At 36.1% G+C, this 15,446-nt stretch overlaps 1 protein-coding gene across 1 annotated transcript; it reads right to left on the reverse strand.

The window, feature by feature from the left end:
* Window positions 1-809: 809 nt before the first annotated feature.
* LOC126626602 (probable inactive 2-oxoglutarate-dependent dioxygenase AOP2) lies at window positions 810-2,400 on the reverse strand. The gene is made up of 3 exons (XM_050295974.1): window positions 1,996-2,400; window positions 1,581-1,902; window positions 810-1,394 (listed from the first exon to the last, which is right to left on the reverse strand). The coding sequence occupies exons 1-3, from the start codon at window positions 2,355-2,357 to the stop codon at window positions 1,149-1,151; spliced, it is 930 nt and encodes a 309-aa protein (XP_050151931.1). The 5' UTR covers window positions 2,358-2,400; the 3' UTR covers window positions 810-1,148.
* Between the last annotated feature and the right edge of the window lie 13,046 nt (window positions 2,401-15,446).

Consider the following 15,446-nt stretch of genomic DNA (forward strand, 5'->3'; position numbering starts at 1 on the left):
TGTGTATTCATTTAAGTATTCAACAAGTCTCTTACAATTTATTGGAAAAAGTAAAATGCAAAATAAAAGTAATCTATTTTCTGTCTAAGTGAGTCAGCAACCTAGGCGGGTGTGGGCAGGCTAGGTGAGTGCCTTGGCGGTATGGGCAGGCGCCTTAGCAGGTCTATGCGTCATTTCTTAATTTTCAAATGTCTAGACATTAATCGGGACGGTGACCAACCGCCTAGTGCCTAGGCGGGGATTTTTAAAACAGCGGTCATTTATGACTTATCCCACATTCCAATCCTCCTATATCATTGTATCAAGAAACTAAAAATATTCGACTTCTTTATTCTTCAAATTATTGTTATCTTTCTTTCTTTTAAACACATTCTCCTTCTCTTCTAGATTTCGTACTATAGTGATAGAAAGTGTATGGAAAAGGACACTAGCATCTCTAAGTTTTCGAAAAGGATGAGAATAACACTTAAGGGGTGTATCCAATTGAGATTATGATAGATTTTAAAAGAATTTAGAAATCAAGTGTATTTAATTAAAATTTTAAATGAATTTGTTAAATTCTAGTGGTATTCAATTTTGATTTTTAAAGAGTTTGTCAAAATCTTGTGGTATTCAATCTTGAGTTTTTTAAAATGTTTCAAAATCTAGTTGTATCCAAAATTCGATGAATTTGTTGGGATTTAGGAGTTGGTGGATTTTGGTGGAGTGGAAAATGGAGACTTGTGAATTCGAAGGGAGAAATATGACTTTTTTGGTTAAACGAGTCATGCCCATTAGGAATTATCAGTCACACAACTCTTCAATGGAGAACTGTTTATTTTCTGAATAGTATGGCCATTAGATTGCATCACATACAAGATTAAAGGCCATTATTTAACTACCAAAAGTACCAATTTGGCATACATCTTTCTGCATTAATTCCAATCGGTGGCAGCCAAATAAACTCAGTGACGGCTGCCAATCATCCACACTGTGCTGCAACTTGACAGTAAATAAGAAACAACGCCATGACATAAAGATATACCAAACTACAAACACAGGCTACACAGCCATATGTTTTGACAGGAAAGAAATACAAAGAAACGAGAAGAGGTAAAGAAAGGTAAATAAAGAGAGAAGATTGCCTTGTAGCCTTAGACCTATACAAATCAAACGCCACAATATGCCTTGACGGTATAGTCAGGTCCAAGGCTGGAGCCATTTTTCTTGAAATATTGAATATATTCCAAGTTATTCAATGGCTTATACTGTAGGGGGTGGTCCTCGTCTATAAGCTCCTTCTGTATATGTGTTTCCCCTACCCTGAATGAAAATAGTCCGAGTGAGTGTCGTACATCATTCACGCTCAAGGTCACTCGATGTTTACAAGCTCGTATTCTGTCGTTGCTCCAAACCTGAGTCCAGCAAAACCACACAAACATTCCCGCTAAGAAATATATTATTATATTTTCCATTACAAAATATTGATAATTTGATTACAAAATATATCATTTCAAATGTTTTGCACCTTTAGAAATTAACAATAGTCATGATAATTTGATTACGTATGTACGTATCACATAATTGTGTTTGTGGCATACCTGAAATGCATCACCTGCTAGAAATATGAAGGACGAAGGCAGAGGATCAAAACATATCCACTCATCGTCCTTTGAACATATTTCCAGACCTTTGACATGATTTTGATAGAGTATGGTGCTAAAGTTTTTATCTGTATGACCGGGCAGACCCACATTAGTTCCAGTTTTCACAGGCTCACAGTATTTGTTAAATCGGCACGTGTGAACAGTCAATTGAAGGTGATCATCATGGTACTCCTCTACACCATAGTTTTCAAACACCATTCTCGTGACAGCATGATGTAGTCCTTCCATCACTTTTGTATACAAATCGGCACTCTCACTGCCCAACAAAGAACAAATCAATTGTGTAAATGTACTTAAAAAAAAAAAATATTTCGATCTTTCTGGTGGAATTAAGTTGAGTAAATCATACCGAAATACATCATTTCCATTAGGCCAAAAATGATGTTCGAATATCTGAGTTTGTTCAGGGTTTGTAGCACCAGCAATCCCCAAACTTTCAAAAGCTGCGGTCTTAACTTTTATGTAGCCAGTGGGGTAAGGCTTTTCATAAGAACTTTTCACTTTCATTTCAGTTGGGAAATCAAACAACTCGTCCAACGTGTCGAAGAAAGTACTGCGAACCTCCGAAGGAATTTTGTTGGGTAATATTGCCACGAAACAGCCAAGCTCCTCGAGTGCATGGCAAATGTCTTTGCGTATTGAGAGCCAAGAACTTGTCCCAGGCTTGAAGCAGTCTTCATTGGAGAAATCTACTATTGCTAGTTTGGCCATTGTTTGAGTATGCTGTATGTGAAGAGGTTTTGAGGGTTCTAGGTTAAACTGCTAGATGTGTATACCTAACTAACCAAAATGACATTTATAGAGAAGCATGAATGTTATGTATTTTCTGATTTCTTTAATATATTATACCTACTTTTTAATTTTTTATTACAAGTGACTTCTTCTTAGTTTGTGGTGTGAAGGATTTGAATCCGACCAATAATGCAATAAGTTGAAGATGAATGCTCTATTCAATAGGCAATCCACTACTTTTCTATGTACACTTGATTTGCGTGACTTATTATCAGAATAATCTGTCTCTCTCTTTGGCTTGTAAACCAAGATTTAAATCATTGAAGATATCAACCATGTGATTCATGTATTGCTGTGAACAACAGTGAAGTCTTGTCCTCTATTATTTGGAGTTTGCATTCATGATTAGATTTCTTGCTTAGATGTGGTAATGGAAGCACAAGACAACCATAAATGATAAGAATCTTAATAATTTCTTGAGTTAGGGGTTTAGTGATATACGTCGGACTCTGATTGAAATGTACTAATAAAGTTAAGTCGACGTAATTTACTTGATATTATAACACTAGATGCAAAGTTGGATTACTGTAATTTAGTGATTTACGTCTTTATCAATCGCTTTCCTTGTCGCCTATAGGACAAAGTTAACATAATTAAAAGTCGGTTGGCATAAGATTTATGCATGAATACAGCAAGGTAAGTGCTGCTTTCCTTAAAGTTTTATATCAAAACCTTTGGCCGAGTTTACTAGCTCTATATCTGCTGACCTGAATCATTCGGCCAAAATCAAGTAAGGGAAACAAGCCGGCTGACGTCCTTTGGCAGGTACGTGAAATGACAAATTCAAGAGAAGTTGTTTTTCACTCACCATTAAAAACGAATGACAAATTTTAGAGATAGTACTAGTTCTTGGCGTCTCATGTACTCATTTAAAGAGATATTACATGTTCTTGGATTAAAAGACAAATTAGGTCCATCATATATTTTTGCACGAGCCCTTCTTGACCTATTTGGATCCTCTTGGTCATCATTAGACTCTCCCTCAATATACCCATCTCGCTCATCCTCCACAATCATGTTGTGTAATATGATGAAAGACATCATGATGGAGTCCAAATTTTCTCGATTCCACCCTCTTGCCAGTTCCTTAATGATTTTCCACCGTGCTTGTAGAATACCGAATGCTCTCTCAACATCTTTCCGGTATGCCTCTTGGTGTAAGGTAAACCACTTTTCGGCGTTGTTCATCAGATTCTGATGTGCCATCTCTCTATTTCTTGGCTTGTAACTGTGACCAGCAATAGAGCCATCCCATTGAGGTTGTTCTTCAGTTGCCTGATCCGCCATGACCCCAGCCATGGCTACCATATATGATGTATTGTGCCATGCTTCATCTTCTTCATCAGACTCCTCATCTTCTCACCCTCTATTTGGAACTCGAAGAGGATCAAAAATTGGAATTCATTGCAAACTTGAATTGAAAGAGATTGAATTAAAAGAGATATTGGAGAGGGCAAAACTGAAGGTGTGTGAATTATAGGCAATATCCACCCTATTTATAGACATTGGAAGCTGAAGATAAGAAGTGTCAGGCATATAAAAATTCTATAAAAAATTCCCACAACCAATTACATCTTGACACGTGGCACTCGAAATCCTATCCGAAAAATTATTGAGATTCCTTATCGATTAAAAATCTAGAGAGTTACTCATAGATCGACATGTGACATTCGAAATCTGAGAAGTAAAATTATTGAGATTCCTTATCGACAAGAAATCTGCAAAGTTACTCACAGATCGACACATGACACTCAAAATCCAAGGCGTAAAATTAATGAGATTCCTTATTGACAAGAAATCTGCAAAGTTACTTACACATCGACACGTGACACTCAAAATCTGAGGCGTAAAATTATTAAGATTCCTTATCGACAAGAAATTTGCAATGTTACTCACACATCGACACGTTACACTCGAAATCCGAGATGTAAAATTATTGAGATTCCACCTCGAAAAATTATTGATAATCCATAATGTAAAATTATTGAGGTAGTTTAATTTAAGTAACCATATTAATTCAATTAAAATAATAAATTATGTTTGGCCCTATGGCCTTTTGGCCCCCTCGGTTGGAGATGATTTTTTGTCACAGGGCTATGTTTGGCCTATGGCTCTCTGGTTCTTGGTTGGAGATGGTAAAAAAAATGGTCTGACACTGTTCATTAAAATATTAATTTCTTAGAGGGCTATAGGGCCAAAGAGAGCCCTCTGGAGGGGCCTAAGGGACTAGCTGGGTGGTCACGTGACCACTCGGAAGCCCGGATTAGTTGATTTGAGGATTTCCGAGGACTACCCAAGTTTGGTCATGTGGTGGAGAAGAAGAATGCAACGGCGGACAGGCGGCTGCAGGTTATGCAAATGATTGACGAAGAGGAAGAAGACTATTATGTTTTTTTAAAAGACTTGGACAAACAACGTTGTTTTGAGTCAAGCCATTTTTTTAGTACAACAATGTATTTAGACTAAGGGGAGGGTAGAATTCGGCTAGGTTAGATAATGTGAAGCCGAATTTAGCCATTTAAAACAAAATAGTTAAAAGCAAGTTTTCTTATTAAGCTACGTAAGGGACAAGCTTGGGAACATAGAGGTTGAATGTAGAATAGTAACAAAATTAAAGAAAAAAGAATACAAAAATTTACGTTGCCAAGAATCGAACCTTTGCTCCTAGGTGAAAGCTAAATATACAAAAATTTACGTTGCCAAAAAATTTCACATCATTCAGGTAATATAGACAAAACGTTTTATTTATGAAGCAATGCCCTATTAAACCCACCCCTTGTTCGGCACAACGAAAGCTGATTGATACGGAAAAGCTGCGCTTGGGCTTTCTTTTCTTCACTCCGATCAAACGATTTGGAATTAAATTCTGGAACTTTGATACAATTATCTTGAAAGACCCACAAATCTACTCCAATTGAAATTACTCCAAAATCCCTTCGTTTGATCACTTTTTTCCCAAAATAAATTCCCATGTAGAGTGAGTTGAAACCAAATTCGCGCACATCCGCAGGTGGAGGCGAAATCCAATCGAAATAGTCCATGATCACCGACGAGTGGAGAATGAGGTTGATTGGGGACTGTGGTTGAATCCGAAAATAACTACCTACATATCTCTGGAGAGATGTATCAAACCATGGATGCAGTTTTGAAAATAGCCTATGGCGGGATGTTGGACTATCTTTATTTTTAAGTGTTTTTTTTGTTTATTTTATTTTCCGTTAGTTTATTATTTGATTTTCTTTTTCTTTTTTTTTATTTTACTGTTATTTATTTTTCCACACATTGAGGACACTGTGTGATTTAAGTTTGGGGGTGGGGCAGTAAATTTTAGATTTTTAATTTTTTGAGTCAGTTAAAATTTTTCATTTTTAAGTTAATATCGATAAATTATTTTAAACTTTAGAACAAATGGACAGGGTGAAGGTTAATCTCACGATAGAGTCTTTTTTATTTATTACTGCTTAGACCCAAATTCATGTGTTATACTTTCAAAATTTACACATTCACACCAACATGGTTTGTGGGGAGTGAGATTGAAGCAATTGCTTTTTGTCTAAGTATGTTTAAATTTTTGTTCAAAGTAAAGTAAAATTTAGTTCTTGTTACAATTAAAGTAATAATTGTTCCACCTAAGACTTTACTTAGTAACCAAGCCAGCAGTGATTGTCACAGCCCGTACCGGAAAATAATTCTTGTTGACGTAAATTGACGAAAATGCCCATGGATGTTAAATTGTGTGATGTGGTTTGAGTGTTGTTTTTGGGTCAATATTCTTAAATCCTAATTGTTTGGAACCAATTAGGATTAGGTTATTATGTATTTTGGTTGTTGACCAATCCTAGGCCACACACACATCCTCTCTCTCTCTCTCTCAGACTTACTTTCTCTCTCTTCTCTCTTGTACGGACTACACCCAAAACCCATCGAAAGTGTGAAGATCGAGGGTGCGAAGCACACCATTGTGTTCGTGAGAACCATATGAGTTGAATGGTACCATTTTCAGGTAAGAACTCCTTTGAAAACTCATGAAATCTGAACCCCGATTTGAGGTACTATTCATGCTCACGTAAAATGTTGATTTTTAAGGAATTTTAAGGGCATAGGAAGCCCTTAGGAGGTCCTAAGGAAGCTCGGAGTGGTTCGTTGGGTGAAATTGGATGTTGGGATCATGATTTTCAAGCTTGGCCGGATTTTGTGGAATTTCTCTGACGAGATTCCGTGACTTTTGGAGCTTCAAATTGGTAAGGAAATGTTCTTCAAGTTGTAAGCTTCATTTTGGAGCAAATTTCGTAGGAAATTGATGAAAAATGAGTGAGATATAGCGATTTGAAAAATTCCCAGTTTTCCAGCGACGGCGACGGTCGCCGGAGTCTGAGGTTGAAGACGACGGAATATTCTGCCAATTCTGACGGAATATTTTGACGCCGTCAGTTAAGTTTAACGGAATCTGTTAGGATTTAGCGGAATATTCCCTAATTGCCGTTACTGTTTCCGTTAGGGTTTCCTGCGCGTGGCCGTGAGTTTTGCTGTGCACTCGCCAGCTCATGGTGACTCGTGGGTGGATGAAAAATTATTTTAAAAATTTGGGAATGATCCTGAGGTTGTGTAGGTCACTGTGGTATATTCATATACCCAAATTGAGCTTTGTATGAGAAGTTATTAGCTAGTTTTGCCTATGTGCTTTAAATAACGTTTTTATAGTTAATTCGCATATAAGTGAGACTTATCCTGAGGACGAGCGTGTTCAAGGGCGACTCGGGGGCTACGACCCTTCGACATACCAGTGAGTGGGCTTTTGGTTGTCAGTATATAATTATATACTTGATATTTTCCCAAAAAATTGTGTTTAAATGAAAGTATGCCGTAAATGCCATGCATATAAGCATAATTCGTATATGGATTGGTATATGATGCTTTATATATATATATATGTGTGTGTGTGTGTGTGTGTGTGTGTGATGCTGTGGACGCTCAAGTAAGCTCAGGTGAGTTATGTTTGGTTATGTAAATTGTCGATGATGTGATATGTGATTGAATAACGTTGAGCTCATAAAACTGCACTTAGGGTGATTGTGATTTAGCTAGAGATATGGCACAGGCCTGTATATAATGTCACATCCCGCACCATATGCTCATATTGGATCTAATTTAGGTGCATAGTCCTGTCGCATAGACCATCTTAGGTGGTTTCGACTTGTAGGTGACTAGCGATTTATCACCCAGCTATTATGTGTGAGTAGAATTGAGCATGATTATATTACACCCATTATTGTCGTACAGACCTTTTCATTTGGTTCCGACTCTTATGTAGTATAGTGCCGTATAGGTCATTGTAGTGACTTCGACTAGATTGATTTTGAGCTATGAATTCAGCCGTACAGACTACCATAGGGGTTCCGGCTAACATGTTATATTTTTATGAAATTATTCTTACCTGAATTGCTTACTCTATTATATCTTGACATGGCATACATGTGAATATGATTACGTGAAGTATGATTTGAATTGATATAATTACATATATATTGATGTATATGCATATATCTTGATTCTGGGAAAAATTATACATGTTTTACAGTGAGGGGTTAGATATGTTGATAAATGAATAGTTTTGTAAAACATTTGTTTTTGCCCACTCACCTTTTCTGTTTTGCGCCCCTCCAGGTTTTAGATAAGCTTGCTGTTGCTAGGTTCGAGGACTTCGGTGGTTTTGACATATCTAAATAACAGTAGGATATTCCTGGTACTGTATAATTAGTACTTGTCTTACTGGACTGCACCTAGACTTATTATGCTATGATTAGGAGTATTTACTTTTGTAACTAACTTCTATCACTTTCTACTTTCTTGTGCACTCTAGTAGATTCGGTTTTAATTATTCGTATGTTTCTTATCTTAATTGCTTCCGCACTGTGCACATGGCTACGTCACCCTCACGTGACGGCCAGCATGCCTTGATCTTGGTGGGGGTGTGTTAGTGATTCTCGTGACAAACGGTGGAGTCTTAGCATGGAGCAGGGTGGTTAGTTGGTTTCATAGCCTTTTTAGCTCGAGTTAGTAAGTCCTTAGGGGTGTTCTACATGTAGTGCCCTAAAGCCTTATGGTTTGTGAATCATTGACCTAAAACTCGTTACATGGGTTGGATCGAAAGCTTAATGAAATTGGCATTGCACGACCACTACTATTGCTAGAAAAAGGAGAAAAATGATGAAGAAAAGTATGAGAAAAATCGAAAAGAAGAAAGAAAAAAAAGCATGTTTAAAGTTTAAATATGTTTGAATAAAAAGGACGACAGGTAGGGGTTTTAGTCGAGTCTCCTTAACTTTGTCATTTTACTTTACACCAAAGAAGTTCATGAATTCTTTTGTAATTAGTTATAAATAGCTTGGATTCTGTGGTGGGATTGGTTGGAACTTTTGGAATGCTGTTCTAATTTTTAACTTTTTTTATGGTTGGGAACTTGAAGGTGAAAATTGTCTTGGTTAATTTTTGTTTAAATATTTAGTTTGTTAGTTTTTATTTTGTTTTTGAGTTTTGTTTTACTTGAGGACAAGCAAAAAGCTAAGTTTGGGGGTGTTTGATGAGTCAATATTATACTATATATTTTACCTTATTATTAGTTATTTTGGTTGAATTTTTGATACTTTGTTGTATATTCCAATTTAGGACATTCAATTTACTCTTGAGCAAATGTGATCAAACGGATGAATTTTGGAGTATTCCAATTGGAGGACGTTCATGAGTGTCTCAACCTGTTTGTGTCAAAGTTTTAGATTTTTCTACTAAGAGGTTTATTTATGGTGATGAAATAAAGGACCTGCATGCAGTGCTGTCAAAGTGACATTTTGGGCTTATTTAGGCTTTTTGGCATCCAAGATGATGCCTTTTGTGTTCGGGACATCTCAAACTTTAATTCAAGTTGTTTTGGGCCTATTTTGGAGTCTTGAAGATCCAGAAACGTGGGATTCTTTGTGGCTGGGCAGGTTTCTCAAAGTTAGAATATGAATGTATTTCATGGTTATCTTATTCTATTATGATTCCTAGTTTTAAGAAGACCTTTTCTGGTAAGGATTTTATATTTGTAGTAGTATAAATAAGGCTAGCCATTAGGGTTTTGGAACACATCAATTTGGAGAACGTGGAGAGCTTTTGATGATTCAAGTTTATTTTCAAGGTGTTTTCTATCTTTTTTCTATGTCAAAAAAATTCCTTTTGTTTTATGATTGTTCGTAACTAATTTCCGTTTGCTAGGGCAAGGCCACGAGCCTTAGCATGAATATGTAATCCTTGTTGAATTGCTTATGATATTATGCATGTATACTATGAAATATTAATCACTGTGTTTAAACTAGTTTATATCTTAATGCTTAGCTACCATTAGGATGTTTAGACAAGTAATCGGATGCAATTTGGTCGGAATATCACCAGAGAGTTGAGTATTGCTTCTTGTGGTTAATAATTGTAATTTCACTTAAGGTGAATATCACGCTCTTAGGCGTTGCATGGTTTTTCAAAGGGTTTTCATAAAACTTAATAAGTCTTGCATGTTTACATTTGGTTTGAGTATCACAGACGGATTACATATTAGATTTATGTTCTTGCTTGAATATCACAAGGAGAATATGCATAAGGAAAACCTAGCCTTCTAAACCCTACAATACTCTTGCAAGTATTTTTTGTGTTTTTATCCCACTTTTTCAGGGGGTAAAAATCCTACCAAGAAATTGGCGCGGTTACCGGGGATTTTTATCACTTGCAAAAGTAAGAATAAAGACACTTAACTTGCGAGAGAATAAGGTAATTGTAGTATATTCGGCTCTAACAAGGTTATTCTCCATAGAGATTGAATGAATAGTTTGTATCTAACCTATTTCTTAATTAACAACTTAAAACAAAGTTTGAGGAAAGTTTATTTTATGACCTAAAATAATAAAAACAATTAAATAAATTGGCAAAGTAAAAAAAAAAGAAAAAGAAAAAAGAAAACAATTTTGAAAATTAATTTAAATACTAGGTCTCACCATCAATTTAACAATCATATATAATTTTACCAATTACTTATGAATTACAATGCAACTTTGAAGTAAGAACATATTCAAGTAAGAACATATATCTAACATGCAATCTGTCTGTGATATTCAGATCAATTGTAAACATGCAAGACTCATTAAGTTTTGTGAAAACCTTTTGAAAAACCATGCAACGCCTAAGAGCATGATATTCGCCTTAAAAGAAATTACAATTATTAACCACAAGAAGCCATACTCAATCCTCCAGTGTTATTCCGATCGAATTGCATCCGTTTACTTATCTAAACATCCTAATGGTAGCTAAGCATTAAGATATAAAGATAATTTAAACACAGTGATCAAATAATTTAAAGTATGCATGCATAATATCATAAGCAATTCAATAAGACTACGTATTCATACTAAGGCTCCTGACTTTGCCCTATCAAACAAAAATTAGTTACAAACGATCATAAAACAAAAGGAATTTTATTGAAATAGAAAAAAAAGGTAGAAAACACCTTGAAAATAAACTTGAATTGTCAAATGCTCTCTATGTTCTCCAAATTGATGCGTTCCAAAACCCTAATGGCTAGCCTTATTTACATTACTACATAATAAATTCCTAACTAGAAAAGGTCTTCTTAAAACTAGGAAACATGATAGAATAAGATAACCAGGAAATACATTCGTATTCTAACTTTGGGAAATATGCCCAGCCACAAAAATCCCACATTTCTGGATTTTCAAGACTCCAAAACTAGCCCAAAATGACTTGAATTAAAGTTTGAGATGTCTTGAACATAATTTTAGAAGACCTTGAACACTAAAGACCTTATCTTGGACGCCAAAAGGCCCAAATAAGCCCAAAATGTCACTTTCACAACACGGTGCGCATGTCCTTTATTTCATCGCTATAAATAAAGCACTTGGTAGAAAAATGTGAAATTTTGGTACGGACAAGTTGAGATACTCATGAATGTCTTCCACTTGGAATCACGTCAAAATTCATCCATTTGGTCACATTTTAATTCAGAGGAAGTCGAATGTCCTGCATTGGAATATATAACAAAGTATCCCAAATTCAACCAAAATAACTAATAATTATAACTACTAATAAGGTAAAATATACAGTATACTATCGACTCATTAGCCGGGCATTGGTAGATGAGTTCTTCATGGACGTGTGTACGCGTAGAATGCGGCGTTGCGATTAAGAATATGTGTGTATTAGAGAATATAAGACTTAGAGAGAAGTTGAAGGGAGAGAGATGTGATGTCTATAGATATGAGAGAGAAAGAGAAGTCCTTTCATAAATACCCAGGCTAGGGTATTTATAGGGATCTTGAGAGTTCTTGTACGGAAAGTAATCTTAATCAAATCAAGAGACTATCTAGGAGGAAATCTAGGATGAGATAATCAATCTTCCTTCACCTAATCCCTAAGATATTCTGATTTGACCTTAGTTAAGATTTCCTTACTTAACAAGTAATATCTTTATTGAGCTTAAGCCTGGTCTGTCTAACTTCGCTTGGTATTTTGACTTCGTCTAACTAAAGCTAGTTCGATCTAACTAAGGCTAGTACGATCTAACTAGGGCTGGTCCGATCTGATTAGGCCTAGTCTAATTTGACTAAGGTTGGTCCGATCTAACTAAGGCTTCTCAGCTTGTTCGCCTAAACATCATGTGTTATGGGCATTTCGATCCTCCTTGCCACTTAACCTGCGACATGTCTTAGGTCCAAAAAATCATGGTCCTACTCAAACCATGGTATCGCTACAAGATATAAGTACTTTTAATTATTTAATTACATACATGATTAAGTATATGTTTAGGACAGAAGACCCAAAGCTGGGAATGATCTTTTTAGATCTTTGCACGCCATCTTTTGTTTTTTGTTACACCATTCACTGCGGTAGAATACCGTAAATCTAAAATTATGAAGAACTTTGAAACTTCACATGATTGCTAGCCGCTTGAGAGACTCGATCCTTAATAAGTGCAGTTACTATTGGTGGGCTATGGGCACATGCATATGGCGCCCTGACCCGAAAGTTTTGTGCACCATCCAACTTCCGGAAAGATTATACAACCATAAAGGTTGTGAGTTATAACATTCAAACCTGAGCTCTATGCCATTCGAAGGAATTGTCGAAAGGGCAATCCGGAAATCATCCGAGGTGGTTGTGAACTCCGACCTTGAGTACAACTACTCCTACCTCATACCAATGTGCTAAGCCAAGTATGTTTTGCAACACCATGTGTTAAGCAAGTCCGAAGGAGGCATCCAGACTAGGAAATCCTCAAGAGGAATTTTATTCCAACGGAGCTTGATGGGATTCTTATCACCTGCAAAAGTAGAGATAAAAACACTTAAAACACTTAAAATACTTGCAAGATAACAAGGTAGTTCTAGTAAGGGATCAATATTATTTCCCCTCTTATTCTCATCCCCTTCCCCCCCTCCTCTCACAGTGTTCTTTTTGTCTTTCTCTAATATTAATGTGGCTTAATCGTAATCATTTAAATAGGAGGGGAAGGAAGGGTAGAGAGATTAGGAGGTGAGATAATCCTCCTCTCTAGTAAGAATGCTCATGCAAGTTCGTTTTTTACAGGGATTATTTAACATACTTTAAGTAAAAACCAAATTTTAATCAACTATTTAAAACAAAATTTGGAAAAAGTTGATTTTGATGATCTAAAATAATAAAAACGAATTTAATTACAAAGTAATAAAGAAATTGGTAAAATTAAAGAAACTAAAAGAAAGCAGTTTTTGAAAATCAAATTGTAAAAGCACTAGTGTTATGCTGTCACCTTAACATTCTACGTAGTTCTTCTAATAACTTAATAATCACAAATGCATATTTTGAAGGTTAGGTTTTCCTAAAGAAGCACTAGTGTTTTTGACCAACATGTAGGCAACCAAGTCCCAAACGGACTTTCGTTTAAGATTCACTACGAACAAACACGTAGTTCAGACTGAGAATGAAGCCCATTCCTAGTTACACATTGCCTTATTGAAATCCTTTGACCTAGAATGGGGGCAAAGTGAAAGAACAAACAAGACAGCTCAAACATGTCAAACTAACATTAAAATCTGGAGGCCATTCCGGGTATTGTTCGACACTTTCTCATCCTTAATCCAATCAATGCATTAACACAACTATAGGCAAAAGGTTTTCCATGGGTTTAATATTTAATACATGGTGCTAAAGTAAGGTAGTACTCCGAATATCGCAATGAGAATCTTTATAAATACTAAGTTTTGGGAGGTGACATTTTTCTAAATCGATGTCACTCAGTGGGCTTTTGAGCTCTGTCCTGGGCTCACAAGCTTACTCGTGTTTCGCCTTAGTACGTACTCCTTACTTCAAAGTTAGGTTACTTAAAAAAATTGATGGATTAAACTATATTCCGCGATTAGGAAGCAAGGAATGAAAAGATCCAAAGTGTTTTACTCTAACATGCTTAATGACTAGAGTAAAATGAACTTGAAAAAATATTCCTAAAGCCATATGAGCCATTCCAGGAATATATAGGCATAGTTTTCCCCCGCACCAACTTCTCAGCTATGTATCTAAAACTCTGACCAAGGGTTTACATTATGGTTTGAAACTCTGAAAGATTAGATCATTGAAAAAAGGATCATGAAGCTAACGATAAGGCTCTATTATGAAAGCTGAATGGAAGAAATAAGAAAATATGAAGAGTTCCAACTATGAAGGGGCTATTTAAAGACAATGCACCAAGCAATCTTACCAATGAATACAAAAGGTCTTTATTTAAAGACAAAGAACCAAGCAATCTTACTAGTGAATACAAAAGGTCTTTACCCTAAGATTAATGGATACGGAGATTGAAGCTACTCAAAGAAATGAATGGCTGCCTCTTGCAAAATATGCCCACGCGATATGCATAATCATTATGATCTTTGTGACACGACATTCAAGACTATATGCTTGAATCTGAAGCGTTTCTATTACTCTACAAGAAACCAGGCCAACACGAAAGAAGAAGATCAAATGGTACGTATTCCAGCTTATCCCAAAAGGCATGGTCTTTGGATAACTATCCAAACTTAAGAGGAACATGTTGCCCTTTCAGTTGTAAAGTTAGGGGTAATTGTGGGACCATGGTTTTTCAGGACTAGAGTAAGGCTGATTTGAATATCGTTACCTCAAAAGTCCGATCATGGACTCGATAGCTCCGAGCAGAGCTAGATCAGACGAAGCAATGGTATCACAATCATCCAGTTTCAGGAAAACAGGCGAAGTCAGCAACTCTGCTGGAATGACCGTGCTTATTCTACAAGACACGAGATCTTATCTGGATATGGACATAATCAGTTTCCTTATAAGTCTTGGAGTTCCTACAATATGGGATTTAGGGTGCGCCGCAAGTAATCACAACTCCTAAGAGGATGCAATATCTACTTTTAGATATCCTCTAGGATTTTTCCAGCTTAGAATAAGGATTCCATCCTAAAAAGGTCTATCTCTCAGCTGGTATAAATACACCCATCTAGGGTTCATCTTTGGTAACGTAATCTCAGTATTCTAATTCTCTTGCCCACTGCTTGAGTCTAAAATTGTTCGCTAACTTGACTGTCAAAAAGCCTTTGGCCTACACATACCCTCTCCCTAGTCTTAGGCTTGTTCACTGTTGTTCTTTGTTTTACAGGTTGCTCGAATTTGTACCTCCATCATTTGCGGCATTATGTAAATTTGGTTCCAATAGTTCCTTCTCATAATCAGACAGTCGTTGGAAATGTGCCCTAAAACCAATCATATGATGATACTTTACGGACATTTCACAAAGTTAAACTAATGTAGTTTGAATATAAAGGGCAAAGATTATTGTTTGAGCCGTCTCATATAAATGTTATATGCTTAAACGATAAGTCCAAGGAATATGTGATTGGGAGAATGCAATCTAAAGAAGTTAGATTCATGAGACCATTCTTTCGTAAACACATCCTAAACGTTCCTGATCAT

Source organism: Malus sylvestris, chromosome 6 (assembly GCF_916048215.2).
Source record: "Malus sylvestris chromosome 6, drMalSylv7.2, whole genome shotgun sequence".
Classification (NCBI taxonomy): Eukaryota; Viridiplantae; Streptophyta; class Magnoliopsida; order Rosales; family Rosaceae; genus Malus; species Malus sylvestris.